General features: G+C 40.0%; 1 protein-coding gene across 2 annotated transcripts in view; it reads right to left on the reverse strand.

Annotated features, from left to right (window-relative positions):
- Window positions 1-16301, reverse strand: part of Cwc27 (CWC27 spliceosome associated cyclophilin) — a 185039-nt gene that overhangs the window by 139349 nt on the left and 29389 nt on the right. For both annotated transcript variants that reach the window (XR_008219496.1, XM_052743231.1), the window contains exon 10: window positions 13047-13204. Coding sequence is in view for 1 of the 2 variants with exons in the window: in XM_052743231.1 (XP_052599191.1) it covers window positions 13047-13204 (158 nt within the window). In the remaining variant the exon portion in view is untranslated. The remainder of the gene's footprint in view (window positions 1-13046; window positions 13205-16301) is intronic.

Below are 16301 nucleotides of genomic sequence, written 5' to 3' on the forward strand. Positions count from 1 at the left end.
AGTCTACTTACATGTCTGATTTACCGTTTTGTAAAGGTTTTGTGTGTCTGAATTTTGTTTTAACCTATTCAGATGGCAGGTGCTCATCTACACTAATCTATAGCAATTTCAGTATTCATAAAGATCTACACACTATGAATAATCAAGCAATGAATAATCAAATCTACTTTTGTTTTGAAAAAGCAGACTGAAATTATTTTTTTTCAAATGCAAATATGCCTTTTATGTTGTTTTACTTTTAAAAAAGAATAAACCAGTGTTTTATGAAAAATACTTGGAATAGTGACTTTCAGTTGCTGTGCAGTCTGGGGACTGAACTCAGGGTCTAATGTATACTAGGCAAGTATTCCCTCACTGAGCTCCATCGTTGGCCCCTAAAAAACTTTACTGAGATAAGGTCTCACTGGGTTATCCCAGGCTGGCCATGAAATCACTCTGCAGCCCAGACATGCCTGGACTTGGGATACTCCTGCCTCAGTTTCCAGAGCAGCTGGAGTTATAAGCAGGTGCCACTACTCCCAGCTTAGTAGGAGTCTTATACATAGCAAGAGATTTGGAATCTCTTGGATTTAGGTAATTTAAATTATCATTTCATATTACAATCATATTTATATCTCGAATAGTTTACCTGCCCTTATGCTGCATTCTCTTTCTGGAGGCTGGCGCCCTAGGCTTTGCTCCAGGCCACACATCAGGACTTTAGCAGATGTTCCGTCCCTTCCACACCACTGACAATTGTTACAATCAACTGACACACCATAGAAACAAAACTGTGGAGGGTCACTTGGTCTTTTTACAAGGCCATTGTCTTCTATCAACATTTGGGTATAATATCAGAAAAGACAAAACAATCTGCATACCAACTTGCTTTTAACTTTATTTAGCATAGTCACCGATGCTACTAATAAATACGAAATGGCTAAGCAACGGGCATATCTTCATTACTAGTTAATTGACTAGAAAAGCCTAGTAAAGACCTTTACCCATCTGCTAAAATGGAAGCACATTTTATTCCAAAAGTCTTATAATATATAGCACAGGCTAAGAAGGAGGAGGAAGAGGAAGAGAAAGAAAGGAAGGGAGGGAGGGAGGAAAGAAGGAAGGAAGGAAGGAAGGAAGGAAGGAAGGAGGGAAGGAAGGAAAAACAAAGAAAGAAATAACATTATTTTTACATCACTGAAATATTAATAAAGTCTATCTATGAATATAATCGTGAACATAAGAACAAATAAGTAAGGCTAAGGAATGGAATGTTTTCTTAGCCTTCAAATGCTAGGCCATTCTCTAGAGGCATGGACATTAGAAAGTCTCACCTTCCACCATAATAAAGTACTGTCACAGGTCTGTTACTGGATATTTCTGCAGGTAACAAAGCAAGTACATATAAACTTCACTTAAAACTAAATCTTCCCAACCTCCAGCAGATATCAAACACAAGGGCCCTGCCCACTCCAGTCTTTGTTTCAGGCCAGCACAGGATTTGCCTGAACACTCTGAAGCCATGGCAAGGGTTTTTGGTTCTTTTTTTAAACTTTTTTCGCAAAGCTGGTTTTTAAGATATTTCAAGTTACTGTAAATATTTTGAACAAATATGCATATCCAGAAAACTTCTAATAATTTGTAATGATTAACAGAACTAAAAAAACTAAACACTTACCCAAAGGAAAGGAAATGGGAAGATATTACATAATGTTCAAAGTTAGGAAAACTCTTTATAGAATCAAGAAAAATCAAATACACAGCAAAGAAGAAAGAACAAATCTAACTTCCTATCTGTCAAGTACATTTCTATCTTTGATCTCATGAATCTCTAAAGCAAATAAAGAACACAAATTAGAAAGAAATTATATAACAAGTTAACGCATGTCAATTAATATCTGTGTTTAGTCACAAGAAAAGGACTTTTCAGTCACAACAGAAGCCTATCAATTCTATTTTGAGACTGTTTGAACAAGATAATTCTTAAAAAGCAGCTAAGTCAATGCCATACATTTTAAAATGGAAAACACACTAAGTTAACTACACCGATAGGAAGTAAAAACAGGAAAATGCATTAAAGAGATTAAACAAAAAACAGAGTAGGAAAAAAAGTCAAATACACACAAAGTTAACCTTTAAAAATCTGGCAACCCACTAATATACTTCAAAGTAAAAACAGAGATCTCTTTAAGGTTTCAAACTCGCACAGGTGCATGCAATGGTAAATGATTTTTAAAACATCCTATGTGCACATATACAATGAAAGGACTGAGCTAGACGGTGTACTTACGAATATATGTATATGTAAGCAGTGCCGGTCAGGGCGGTGGCAGGACAGTAACACTACTAACGATCCAAGGTGGCAAAGGAATGGATTACTCCAGAGAATGCTGTGACACCTTCTTCAGACCCGGTCATTATTAATAGTATATACTGTATCTGCTTTGAAAAGGACAACCTAAGTGTTTTATTGGTCATTATTAATAGTATATACTGTATCTGCTTTGAAAAGGACAACCTAAGCGTTAATCATCTAGATGAAAGTCTATTTATCTAGATGATTCATATTGATGAAATACTATATTAGTGTTTCTTAAATTTTAAAACTCAGTTGAAAATTGGATTTTCTTTGGCTTTCGGTTTTTTAGAAACAAGATCTTACTACGTAGCCCAGGCTGACTTTAAACTTGTAATCCTCTTGTCTCAGCCATCCAAATGCTAGGATTACAGGCATGAGCCACTATTCCTAACTTTAGAAAGCAGATTCCTAAACCACATGCTAGAGCTACCAGTGAGGATTTGTCTGTTCAAAGAAGAGTGGATCTGAATATAATGTTTGTTTTCTTTCTATCTAAAGTACAGTCTGAGAAGGCCTCTCTGACAAGGCACTGAGCGAGGACCAGTTGAGAAGAGGGCGTGGTTTAGAGAGTGGCTCAAAGGAGAGCGCTGAGGTGACCAAGTACAAGGCCAGGCACAGGAACCTGTTCACAGGGTATGTGATGTCACGGGGTGTGCGATGTCACAGTGTGTGAGATGTCACAGGGTGTCCGATGTCACAGGGTGTCCGATGTCACAGTGTGTCTCATGTCACAGGGTGTGTGATGTCACAGTGTGTCCGATGTCTCAGGGTGTGTGATGTCACACGGTGTGTGTCTGATGTCACAGTGTGTGCGATGTCACAGGGTGTGCGACGTCAGTTTGTGTGTCCAATGTCACAGTGTGTGCAATGTCACAGTGTGTGTGCGATGTCACAGTGTGTCCGATGTCACAGTGCATGCAATGTCACAGTGTCTGATGTCACAGTGTGTCCGATGTCACAGTGTGTGCGATGTCACAGGGTGTGTGATGTCACAGGATGTGTGTCCGATGTCGCAGGGTGTCTGATGTCATAGTGTGTGCAGGGCAGTACACGGAAGCCAATATCCTTGGTACAAAAGCAAAGTCAAAATGGTTCACGTCTGCAGAGGCACAGAGCAACGAGAGGCATGGAGGACCCAAGCATGAGCAAGAAGAAAGACCCATCCATGCCTTTGCTAGATGAACATGGACTCAGGTACAGAATGGTAGGCTTGCTGGTAGGAAGAAAAAAAAATGAAAACATTTTCTCTCACAACTTCGGTTTTCTTAATGAAATAACAAGGCTATCCTCTAAAAGTAAGCAGTCAGAAATGCTGAATGTTGCAAATTTAAAATGAGTATCTTCTGGGAAAAATAAGGAAATCAACAAGGCGGCTATCAGAAACAATGAAGCAGTTGTTCATCAATAAGCAGCTCCTATCTCCTTGAGCTCATTCCCACCTTAGAGGACCTGCCTTACTCATAGTCCTGAAAGAAGCAGTCTGACTGTATCACTCACATCCAATGAGCTTCTGCTTCATGGAACAGAAACCCCAAATAATATGATCGACATAATTTGAGGGTTATTTTGGCTCATGTCAAAAAAGTTCAGAGTACGAAATTCAAGCCGGAACTCTGGTTCCTACAGTCCTAAGAATGCAGGTCCCTTCTGCAGTCTACATGTCAGGGTAGAGGTTAGCAGGAGGAAGAAGGGGTCAAGGAGATAGCCTCTTCTTTGGCTCGTAAAACAAAACAAAACAAAAAAAGGAAAACACAAAAACTGCTTGAGAAGCATGAAAAGGCCACATGGAGACAGACTGCAACCCAATGAAAAATGTAATCAGAGAGGACACTAGAATCCATGTGATAGGAAACAAGAGTGAGGAGAACACTGGGGGGCTACAGGTTTAAGTGAAGATGGGGGTGAGGGTATAGGGGTCAGGTGAGAGCAGGGAACGGAAAAACTAAGGACATATTAATAATTCTTAAGCCCCACTGCTTTGTAAGCTAATAACAAAATCTACTTAAAAGATAAAAAAGAGCTTGAGTGGAGGTAACCTGCCTGGGTGGACAATAATGTTCCCAGAAGACAAGGGTTATTAAATGGAAACCTCAGTGCCAGGAACGGATTAGCTCCCTCAAAAAGGTCCCACAGGTCTCTAAAACAACATGTGCTACTGTCACCGTCTTCGGTTGCCTACCACAACTATACACTGAGACGCTACTGCTGAAGAGGCCACACACTTTGGTTGCAGAATATAAAACAATAAATCTTGAATTGACTGAGAAACTTCCTTCATGCTGGCTAGCTTTTATAGTACCAGAAAGCACTATGGAGACCCTCTGGGAGAAAAGACATCAAGGGTCTGGACCCCACATGCTACAGCAGTGACCTGCAGACAAATAGGTGCCTACTGGTGCAATACTGACATAACTGTTTTAGGGGCAACGAACAACTTTCTGATAGACACAGGAGAAAATGTATAACTGGTACTATAAACCTGGTCAAAAGTCTATGGCTGCGGAGGTCATAGCCGCTAAACAGGAACCTACTGTTGATATTTTGCTAAATGTTTGTATTGTCAAACTGACTTCCAAGTATTTATGTTTATGCCTGTAGATATGCACTGCTTTCAAACTTGGTCCAGAGAGAGTTCTTGATACAGCTGGCAGAGGTTAACATGGAGACTCATAACTAAGAATAAGACACTGTGAATATTCAGCCCAAAATGGGACATCCGTGTCAACCCAGTCCTCAAGGCTCAGGGAACATTGTGGAAGAAGCAGAAAGAATGCAAGAATCAGGCCAGTGACTCTGCTGCAGAAGACAAGAGCCCTTCTGACTGAGACCCAACCCCAATAGCCCCTGACTCCTCCCTTCCACAGGCCATCCAGTGCATGCCCCTGTTACCTGCTGTGCTGACTATAAGGGCCACTGGTCACTGCCACGTGTGCTGCACACATGCCACCACGCCCTTCCTGATGAACATCCTGAAGGAAGTCACCCAGTGTTTCCCAGTGCCAGGCTTGGTGACTGGTTTTGGATTTGTGTTGACTGTTCATACTTATTTACTATATAAATATAATTTATCATTTGTACCATGAAAAAAAAGGATGTAAGAGTTATAGGATGGGGAAGAGTACTACGAGATGCTGCTGCATCCTGGACACGGCAATGCTACCTACCACACTCATAAACTCACCCAGCTGTGTTTACCTGTACAAGATCAAGCCAGTCAAAATTCCAGCACGGGTAACACAGAGGATCACAAGGCCTACCCCTAGCTGAGGAGTTATTTGCAGCTGATGGCTTCTGGGGGAAAGCAGGTCATTTTTCTTTGGAGATGTGGCCACTGGTAGGTTGCTAATGCTCCAGTAGATAGGCCCACACCCAGTTGTACCTGGGCAGCACTAACTAGACTCAGTGGGATATAAAATGATAAAGATAGAGTACATGATGTTGGGAGCTGTTGTGTTGGGAGGCATGGGGGGATGGAAGGTTGAGTCCACAGGGAGTTTTAATGGGGTTATGGGGGTTGTATATGATCAAAGTACACTATCTATCTATATCTATCTATCTATCTATATATATATATATATATACATACATACATACATGAAGTTCTCAAAGAATAAAAGTGATTTTTAAAAAGAAAATTTTATTTTATGTCTATGAGTGTTTGCTTTCACATATTCAGTGTACCATGTGAATGCCTGGCACCTACAGAAGCCAGAAGAGGGCACTGAATCCCCCACAACTGGAGTTACAGATGATGTGAGCTGCCTTGTGGGTGCTGGGAACCAACCCCAGGTCCTCTGCAAGAACAGCACATGTTCTTAACCATTGAGCCTAATAAAACACCACCACCACCACCACCACTACTACTACTACTACCACCACTACTACCACCACCACCACCATTACCATTACCATCACTACCACTAATAATAAATTTTAGGCCACTCCATGCTTAATAAAATTCATTGTTTTTAAAAAAATTGCTCCACAGTGTGGCATACTTTTCCCTTACCTCATTAATCAGAATATGGTTATATGGCCACTCCCAGCTACAAAGGAGAACAGTGACTATCTTTTATCTGGGCAGTTATGAGTTCCGCTAAACACTGGAATACTAAGTAAAAGGGAAGACAGATGAAGGGCTAGCTGACCTTGATGTACCCACAAAACCCATGGCTTCCCACTTCCTCTCTACTATCAATGCCATAAGTGAGTGAACATCAGACCTAAGCCTGATTCTGTCAATAAGATTCTGTCACCTGGGTGATCGTATTTGGGACACAAATCAAGACAATTTTTCTCTGAAGAGCTTGTGTATGCTAGGAAACCAATTACTGCCCTACAGGGAAACAGGCTTACAGAAAAGTAAAAGAACAGAGAAAAGTAGAGTCCACGGCTACAGAGGAAGAAAAGCTGGAACGTTCTGACACCTGCTTGTCAGGAAGAGCCACAGCAATACTTTTATCTGGAGTTTGATCCTGCATGCAGAAACTCCTGAGTTTGAGCTAATATGAATGCATTTCTACTCATTACAAGGAAATGATCCTTAAGGTACCTCACCAGGAAGTTATAATTTAATGTTCTGTGCATGTGAGGGGTTTCTCCAGCACTTCTCAAAGTTATGGAAGACATCCAGTGTCATCTTCCTTATTCCTACATAAAGACTGGTAAGAAGGTGAACTACAGAACCACTTTGGAAAAAGACTTCAATAACTAGAAATTGACACCCCTTTTGAAATTCTAGTAATGATGACTATATAGTCTTCGTTACTTCTCTGCTTTGGAGCAAGACAAAAACGGCAGAAAGATGATGATGAAACTTACTACATAATCACAGGTATCCCTAGAATTCCTGACCAAAGCAGAAACTACAGTAGATTCCATGGCTGTTCTAGCCATTTCCTGTTCCTGCCTGTGAAGGGGCTAAATTTCACTGAATGGACACCAGGCTTAACCACAGTGCCTGCTTTAGCTTCTGAGATGACCAAGTGATATGTTGCCTCCCAGCAGAAACCTGAGCTAGCATGAGTCCATCATCACTCTCCCCTCTGCCATGTTGTTATCCCAGAAAGAAGCTGCACTAGGCCTTCGATGAAGACAATATGGCGCTGACCCGGAGCTCTTCACCAGAGCAAGACAAGAGCTGTTTCAAGCTATTGAAAATTTTGCCTGTCTATTTATATATTTATACATACATACACTTACTTATTTATCTGAGGGGATTGCCTCAAATTATTTATTCATCTCTCTGTCTCTCTTTATCTAACCGTGTGTGTGTGTGTGTGTGTGTGTGTGTGTGTGTGTGTGTGTGTGTGTGCTGTATTTGAGTGTACTGGCCTGTGTGGGTGGCCAGAGGTTAATGTCCTGGTGTCTTCCTCAATCACTTCTCCATCTTACTTCCAGAAATATGTTTTTCACTGAACTTGGTGCTCCCTGCTAGAAAACTCCCATGCCAGGCTCTCTTCAGCTGGGCACATCTGCCTAGATCCTATTCTCTAGGCGAGAAGAGGTGCAGATCATAACCTGAGTACTGGCTTTGCTACCATGTAGCCATGAACAAAAGGCAAGACACTTTACATTTTAGAAGTCTAGTATTTAGGTTTCTGTTTCATTTGTCAAAACAAGGATAACGACACAAAGTATACCTTGTAGTTTCCTTGTGGTGGAAAAATACTTGGCAAAGTGCCTAGCCATACTGGAAAAGTACAATAAGTAATTGTCGAAACCCAGAACAACTCCCTGGCTTGAGAAACCTAAATATACTCAATGAACATGGAAAATCCAGGAGTTACCTGAAGGGTGGCAAAACTCTCAAGAGTTGGGGCAGAGTAACGGGGAACAGAGAAGACTGACCTAGACAGAATCACTAGCCATAATTTCCCTCAGGTCCTTGTACAATGTTACGTACTCTGTGTAAACAGAGACATCTGAATTACTGATGACCCTTCTCTTCTTTCTTACAGCAACTGTACTTGCCTGTTTAGTGAACAGGTGAATTCACAGTGAGCAGCTGGGGACAACAAGAAAGCAACCAGTGGTTCAAAGTTCTTCAATGGAAATCCATTTTCCAGGGTAGAAAATACTTTATCAAATGCTGAATGACTTAAAGAATGTTTTCCTGTAAAATTTCAGTAATACATTTCAGATGTACAACCCTATTCCCCATAAACAACAGATGTTGCAAGATCAATAGATTGCAACTCTCAAGGGTAATATAAATAAATATATTCTAAAGACATGCAAATGCCTCTTGCCTGTTTTGACAGGACGCTCTTCCCTCAGTGTGCATTTCACAGCTTCCTGTCCGCCATACGGAATCTAATTTTAAAAACAGCAGAGCTGTCATATTTCTGGAGCACTTAAGTTCAAGTCTATGGGGAGTGAGGGGGTTAGTTTGAAGGTGACCCCTTGCATATGGATTAACTAGTTCTCAGTGAACTGACTTGGTATTTTTAAAGTGGTATATTATTTCGAACAGTTCAAGAAACAGTTTTGTTGAGAATATCCCAAATTCCTGCAATAAAGCTCCAAACAGAATGATAAAGGAAACTTGCCAGAAATACTAAAGTATAATATGGTTTATATTAGAACCGATACTATTCCACAATTTTAACCATAACAGGTAAAGACAGTAAAACAAACCACCCAGTCTGCTTGGGGAGCCCAGCAGCATTAATCTAAAGAACTGAGCTTGACGCACAAGTGCTAGCATTTAAACAGGGGCTCCAAAAGATGCTTGCTCTTACTAGAATCGGGGTGACACATAGGAACCCTGGGGTATCTGACATGCTCTGCAGCCCAGGAAGATCTGCAGGCATGGACCAGCACCTCTGCACCTCTCTTGCTTTTCCCAAGTTGGCCTTTGATGTTTTTCTGAGATATCTACCACTTTCTCATTGTCCACGACACTTGGCACGCATGTCTAGTAGAGAACCTGCCATATTTACTTTCTACAATTCTTAATTTTTCATGATTTGTGTTTGTTAAGAACAAAATAATTCGTTCTTAAGTCTAGGAAGGTCAAGTTTAAGCCAGGTGCAGCTGGAGAGGGCCTTCTCTGTATGTGTCAACTCTTTTTATCAGTAGTCCATTGCCCAGATAACTAACCCACTGTTAGAGTAATCACATTAATTAGTGTGATTGCCCTTGTGCCCTAATAATCACTCCTTCAGTCCTCCATCTCTCAGCGCTGTTGCACCTGAACGTTGGGAGATGCATCCACACACCACCAATTACACAATGAACATCTGCAAACAGAAACCATTTCTCTTGTATTTTCAGGTTTCCGGAGCCTAGTACACAGTGTTCAGCCAAAACATTTCCTGAAAATATATTTAGATCACTATTACTCCAGACTAAATAAATTATTGCAAGTATTATGTGTAGACCAATTATCCAGAATTGAAGCCATGCATTTCTATTTCTTTATGTCTTTTTCACTCCTTGCTTCAGTCCACACCACAAGACAAGAGAAAGCAAAGGCAAACTGTATCCTCCGACTGTTCAGTTCCATTCATTGCCTGTAAAAGTCTGAGGAGACGGTAGGTGATGGTTCTAAGGCTTTAAGTTAACTGGCTGGAAGGCTCACGTGCTTTGATCTTTTAAATTTTACTATCCTTTAAAATTTGTACCATCATTTTTAAAGTGTGTTATCTTTATTGTTTAGAAATTTAATTATCAAGCTACCTTTTTTAATTTGCAAAAGGAAGAAACAAAATTTATGTACCATGGAAAATTTACACTTTTAAATGTGACTTTGAATCAAAAGCAGAACATGTGTGTGACAACACTCAAGTCTGGGACTTAAACTTTTTTTTTTTTTTTTTTGAGAAGTCTAGAAATCATAGAGGGGAAATAATTCAAAATTCCATGAGACATCATAGTCACATATTGCAAATTCAACAGAGGAAGATAGGAGGGATTAAAGTTAGTTACATGAAATTTAAGTGTTCATCCAGGCCTTAGGAGTTATTAATATATCGCTTATAACTTTATAATAACATATCTCATAATTTGAAGCCTAACTAATTCACAAGGTCTTCATCTTTGACTTTAATATTTGTGTCTAACCACTTGGAACTATGATTGCATTTTTACACATTAAAGATTAAGAAATTATACAATAAAAGACAGTGGTTACATAATGACTGCAATCATCACAACAAATGATATTTGACTAGTCTACTTGTTCCGTCTGATTTTAGTATCTAGCTATTTATTTTGAAGCAGAACACAAAGGCTAGAAATAAATAAGCAGGGCAGAATAGTCAGTTTGGTTTTTACATGATGAACTTGTAGCCACTGAGTGCCACCTACAGGCAAAAAAGGATTCCTTACAGTTAAGCTTTCAGCTAAGATTTCCATCTCCAAAAGATAAAAAGGTACTACCTTAACTGTCAACCAGGGTTGGCATGTGCATCTTAAACTGTTATCCAGCCTTGGGTGCACATGAGAGTAAATGGGAGTTTAAGGTTTCTATGACCCTATAACAAGAATACTGGTTAGCTTTGAGGCATGGCTAAAGGATGTGGATTGAAAACATTTGAGTGAACAGAGAAATAGTTATTTGCTTCATGTTTTCTAGGAATATATACCAATTGCTATACTTAAAAGATAAAATCAATTAGTATTCATAATGCTTATATTTCCCCAAAGCTTTAAAAAGTAAGTATATTTATTTAAACTGACCTCCACAAATGTGGAAGTCAGAGGACAACTGGCCAGCATCAGTTTTCTCCTTCTACTTAAAATTTTAAGACCACTTTTAGAGAATTAATTTTCCTAAATTGACTTCCTTGGTAGACTGGCAAGTACTTTAACAAAGGTTCTTCTCCTAATACAGTGAACGTACAAAATACTCATAAACTTAATATTCTATGATTTAAAATATGCAAATTATACTCATTTATAAAAACAGGAAACTGATAAGATAACTAGATATTTTCTAGGTTGTGACTATGTAAGAAATCATCATAAGAACAAGACAAAATGACAAGATCAACAGTACCTCTGATTCAAATATCACATCACTCTTTACACCCTTTAGCAGTGGTTCTCAACTGTCCTAATGCTGTGACCCTTCAATACAGTTCCTCATGTCGTGGTGACCCCTAATCATAAAATTATTTTGTTGCTACTTCGTAACTGTAATTTTGCTACTGTTATGAATTGTAATGTAAATAATCTGTGTTTTCCAGTGGTCATAAGCAAACCCTCTGAAAGGGTCATTGGACCCCAAGGGGTTGCCCCAAAGGTTGAGAACCACTGCTTTAAAGTAACTATTTCAGGCAGTTACCAGCTCTCAGGCACAGACACTCACAGAAGCCTCCTAACTCATCTTTCAGTCTCTTCTCTCCTTACCAAATGTCAATGGCCCTCCAACATGATGCTATGCGGTGACTAAGCTCTGGGGAGGTAATTTAGACTCTATGATGAAATCAGCATTGTTTGAAAAAGAGACATCCGGCTGGGCGGTGGTGGCTCACGCCTTTAATCCCAGCACTGGGAGGCAGAGCCAGGTGGATCTCTGTGAGTTCAAGGCCAGCCTGGGCTACCAAGTGAGTTCCAGGAAAGGCGCAAAGCTACACAGAGAAACCCTGTCTCGAAAAAAAAAAGAAAAAGAAAAAGAGACATCATAGGTCTCCACCATATGAAAAAAAAAATCAAATTTATTAGCAGTCCTATCTTTGACTTCAGAGCTTCTAAAATCATGACCAATAGGAATTTTTTTTAAGTCAGAACTTTCATCAATTTTCTTTTTTCTTTGTTTTTGTTTTTCTAGATAGGGTTTCTTCGTATAGCCCTGACTGTCCTGGAACTTGCTCTGTAGACCAGGCTAGCCTTGAACTCAGATATCTGCCTGCCTCTGCCTCCAGAACGCTGGGATTAAAGGTGTGTGCCACCATCCCGGGCTCTAAATTTTATTTCTGACCACAAAAATTATGTCATCAGTAGACACTTCTGGGGATCACTTTTATTTTTGGTTAAACAAAGCAAATATTGAGGGACCTCTGCAAAGGAAATGCCTTGATCTTAAAGCTTCCCACATGAGGCTGGGAAACACATACACAAGTTATTTTTATGTACTTCTATTGTATTGCATAGATCAACTGAAGAAAAGACATCCCATGACTTTGTAAAGCAGTGATATTTAAGATGTATATATTTTAGAGTTGCAATAAAGAATCACATAGGAAGGGAGGGGGTTTTAATTGAGCTGAATTTCAAAAAAGGAAAGCATTAAGTCACAAAATCCAACAAACTTTTAACACCAGACAGTACTTCCAGCATTTACTGCAATTTATTTTATAATGCCAATGATCAGAGAGGCAAGTGTTTTTTAGCCAATCAGACTTGAAAAGCTGTCTAAGGATGGTTTCAGGCCACTTTATTCACCAGTTTGGACAATTTTTACTCAGCTAAAGTTTTTGAGAATGTCTTTCTCATACAAATCACTCAAAGTTCTCATTACTATTGAGAAAACACAATTTTGTACAAACAGCTAATATACTATTTACTGTACATTAAAGTTACTTGAATTCTGGTCTCTCTATTTTTTAGGCCCCAAAAGGGGCTGATTTTCCACAACCTAAAAATGAACAAATATTATGCTATTTTGAGTTTAAAAATTAGTGAGTGGAGTACTCAGTCCCAGGTGAAGAGAAGTATAAAGACAGAAGTATGGATGCCCAAAGCATAGTGGTCGACTCACCTGCGGCTGGCTGGCTTTTTTTCTCCTTCTCCCTCTCCAGCTGACTTCACATTTGCACTTGTGTCTTTCTTTAACCTTTTTGCAATTCTTTCTCTCATCAGGTTCTTTTCATCGCCATCAATGGATTCATCCTGCTCTGCACTTTCATCTTCTCCATCCTGTAAAAACTACAAGTGAGCATTTTCCAGGCATTCGGTTTCCCCTTGCACTTCCAGAGACTCAACCTAGATGCTTGCTGGGTTCCAGGCCAGCTTTGTTTAGATTTGAACTAGTAAGGGCTTGAAGACTGTTCTCCCATTGGGATAACCCCTGCATTCTGCTCTAGGCTAAAAACACACTGGGATCCCAAGATGGATAATGGGCTCACTTTACAGCAGCTCTTCTGTATAGCACTTCCTCTGTCCCGCTCAGGGTCTTGTGTCTATACAGTCTTATCCTTATCCCAGTAGGATATGTGGTTCTGGAGGCAGTTGTCCAGCATAACATCAACCAGGAATTCATTCAAAGAGAAGGGGGCACTGCAGATGCTGAGACTTAAGCACCTTGGGGCAAAACTCATCAGACTGCCCGCACCATAGCCAAACCAAACCAAACCAAACCCCCTTAGGCTCCTAACTAAGACACAGCAGTCACTGCTCCTCTGAAAGCTTTACAATGAGTCCCCAGCTCACCCGAAGCTGTCTACCTTCTCCCTGACATAATCTCCTTAGAGTCATTCTCTTTAACCTGAAACGCTCTTATTCTAGATAACTGAATGTCTCCTTTTTCCTCTCTTGGCCATACTATTAACAGAGAGAAAACAAACCAAAACAAAACCTTCCCACCTCATACTCTTTTTTCCTCCTGATTTCTACAGCACATATTATTTACAAGTTTTTTTGTTTCTCAGACAATTCAGGAGAATACTCCATGACAGCTAAGTCTGGTCTATTTGCCTCTTAGTTTAGTCATCTTTTAGAACAGCTCCCAGAATCACTAAAGAGGAGAGAGAAGGGAGAGAAAGAAGAAACTACACAAAGGGTTTTTTTAATCTCTTGTGACTCTTTGGCCTGCCAAGCCACAGTGAGACAGGATTCCTGACTTGAGGATTATGAACCCCACAGCAGTGTTTTTCAAAGTCTGGTTCTCTGACTCCCCATGTCGTTATTAAAGATAAAATCCACCCAGGTGTAATGGCACATGCCCTTAATCCTAGCACTGGGGAAGCAGAGTCAGAGGTAATCCCTTTTCTAAGAGTTGAAAGCCAGCTTGACCTACAGACCAAGTTCCAGGCCAGCCAGGACGATATAGTGAGACCCTGTCTCAAAAAATAAAACAAGCCAAGCAGCGGTGGCGCATGCCTTTAATCCCAGCACTCGGGAGACAGAGCCAGGTGGATCTCTGTGAGTTAGAGGCCAGCCTGGTCTACAGAGAGAGATCCAGGACAGGCACCAAAACTACACAGGGAAACCCTGTCTCAAAAAACCAAAAAAGAAAAAAAAAATACCCACATATGTATACACTTATATTGATTTTTATATGTGGAAGGTATTAGTACAGAATCAATCAAATTATTGCTTGATTACATATAGTCCCAAGTCTTGTTGCAGACTGACTAAACCCCAAATCTCTGTGGATAAAAACTGCATGTATTCAGCAAAGTGGTTAAGTTATTCTTAAACACTGACACAGACCTGTCATGTCTGGGCCTCAGCAGAAATAAAACAAATCTCTTGCCAAGTCATAAGATTCTGTTTGTGAGTATAGGACACTTTCTGGGGAAAGGACCCACAGATGAAAAGGCTTTGGGTCCTAAAACAGGCTAGAGACCAAATACTGTCCTTAAGTGTCCTCACCCCACCCATAAACTTAAGAGCAAACTCATATTTTCTAGCCCATAATATTGTAATCAGATATCTTTAAGATACCTCATCTCAAAAATATACAAATTGTTCATTAATTTTCATCTACCACCCAGCCTCAAGCCTGTTCTGTCTTTGGTACCTTGCTAACAAGGCCAAGCCAGAGACTTGTGGTGATCTCAGAGTCCTTCCTCACCCCCTCCTCAAGCATTCCTCCTTCAGCATCTTTTCCACGGCTCCCTGGACCCTGGCCTGCTTCTGCTCAGGTGGCCTCTGTAAGACTGCCAGTGATGATTTCTCAAAGGCAAAGTTGACCGCAGCACCCTTCGTTTGAACCAAGACCCTTCAACTGTTATTCATGACCTTGCAGATGAAACCCAAACTCCTTAGCATGGTTATGACACTGTGCAAGCATGCCAGCCCCTCATTTCCCACCCCACGCTCCTCGTCACTACACTGGTCATTGTGGCCTGCTGCTGTCAGCTCCTGGAATATACCAAACTCTTTTACTCAGGACACTGGCACTGGTGGCTCCTTTTCTATTCCGGCTTCTCATCTCTCCACACAGCAAGTTTCTTCAAACCTGAAAGCTCAGCTAGCATTTCCTGAACAAGGTATAATCTCTGCTTAGTTTTAGAGATGCTGTACCCTCCACCTTTCCCACCTCCTCTTCTATGACCGAGTTAGTGTCTAGTCTCCTATAAGATCCAAGTTTCTTCTCTCCCAGGAACGTTTACCTCACAAAGTCATTCTCTCTGCTACAGCTAATCAGAGAACCCCCTTTCAGACTATGGAATACATAAATCTCTTTACATGCTAAATTATGTATTTTCTTTTGAATTATGCAATATACGTTTTAATAAGTTTTATCCTAACATGGTATTATATAATTTGAAAAAGTGTATCATTTACATAATACAAGAAAATTTTCCTTTTGTTTATTTTAGTTTTTTCTGTGTGTGTGTGTGTGTGTGTGTGTGTGTGTGTGTGTGTATGTGTGTAGATGCACACTTGCCACAGCTTGAGCTCCTGTCCTCAGACTCCACAGCAAGTACCTTTACCTACTGAGCCATCTCACAGGTCTTCCCTTCTGCTTTTTATCATTGTTAGCTAGTAATAAAGATACAATCTTAAAAGAGAACCTTCTCATATAAATGTATAAAAAGGAATATACTATTATAAAGAACTCCTCTATGCACTTCCCAAATAGCATAAAGGATGCTCACTCATCACATTTAAACTTTTAACATAATAAAATTATAACATTTGAACGTAGAGTATTCATACAATGTTATGTGACAGGCAGAAAAGGCAAGACAGAAATTCACATATAAGACTGCAATTCTGTGGGGAAATATGCAAATCTATTTGGAAGTAAATATTCTAATAGCAAAAGAAATTATTTTCATTTTAA

This window comes from Peromyscus californicus, unplaced genomic scaffold (assembly GCF_007827085.1).
Source record: "Peromyscus californicus insignis strain IS unplaced genomic scaffold, ASM782708v3 Scaffold_18__1_contigs__length_77618521, whole genome shotgun sequence".
Classification (NCBI taxonomy): domain Eukaryota; kingdom Metazoa; phylum Chordata; class Mammalia; order Rodentia; family Cricetidae; genus Peromyscus; species Peromyscus californicus.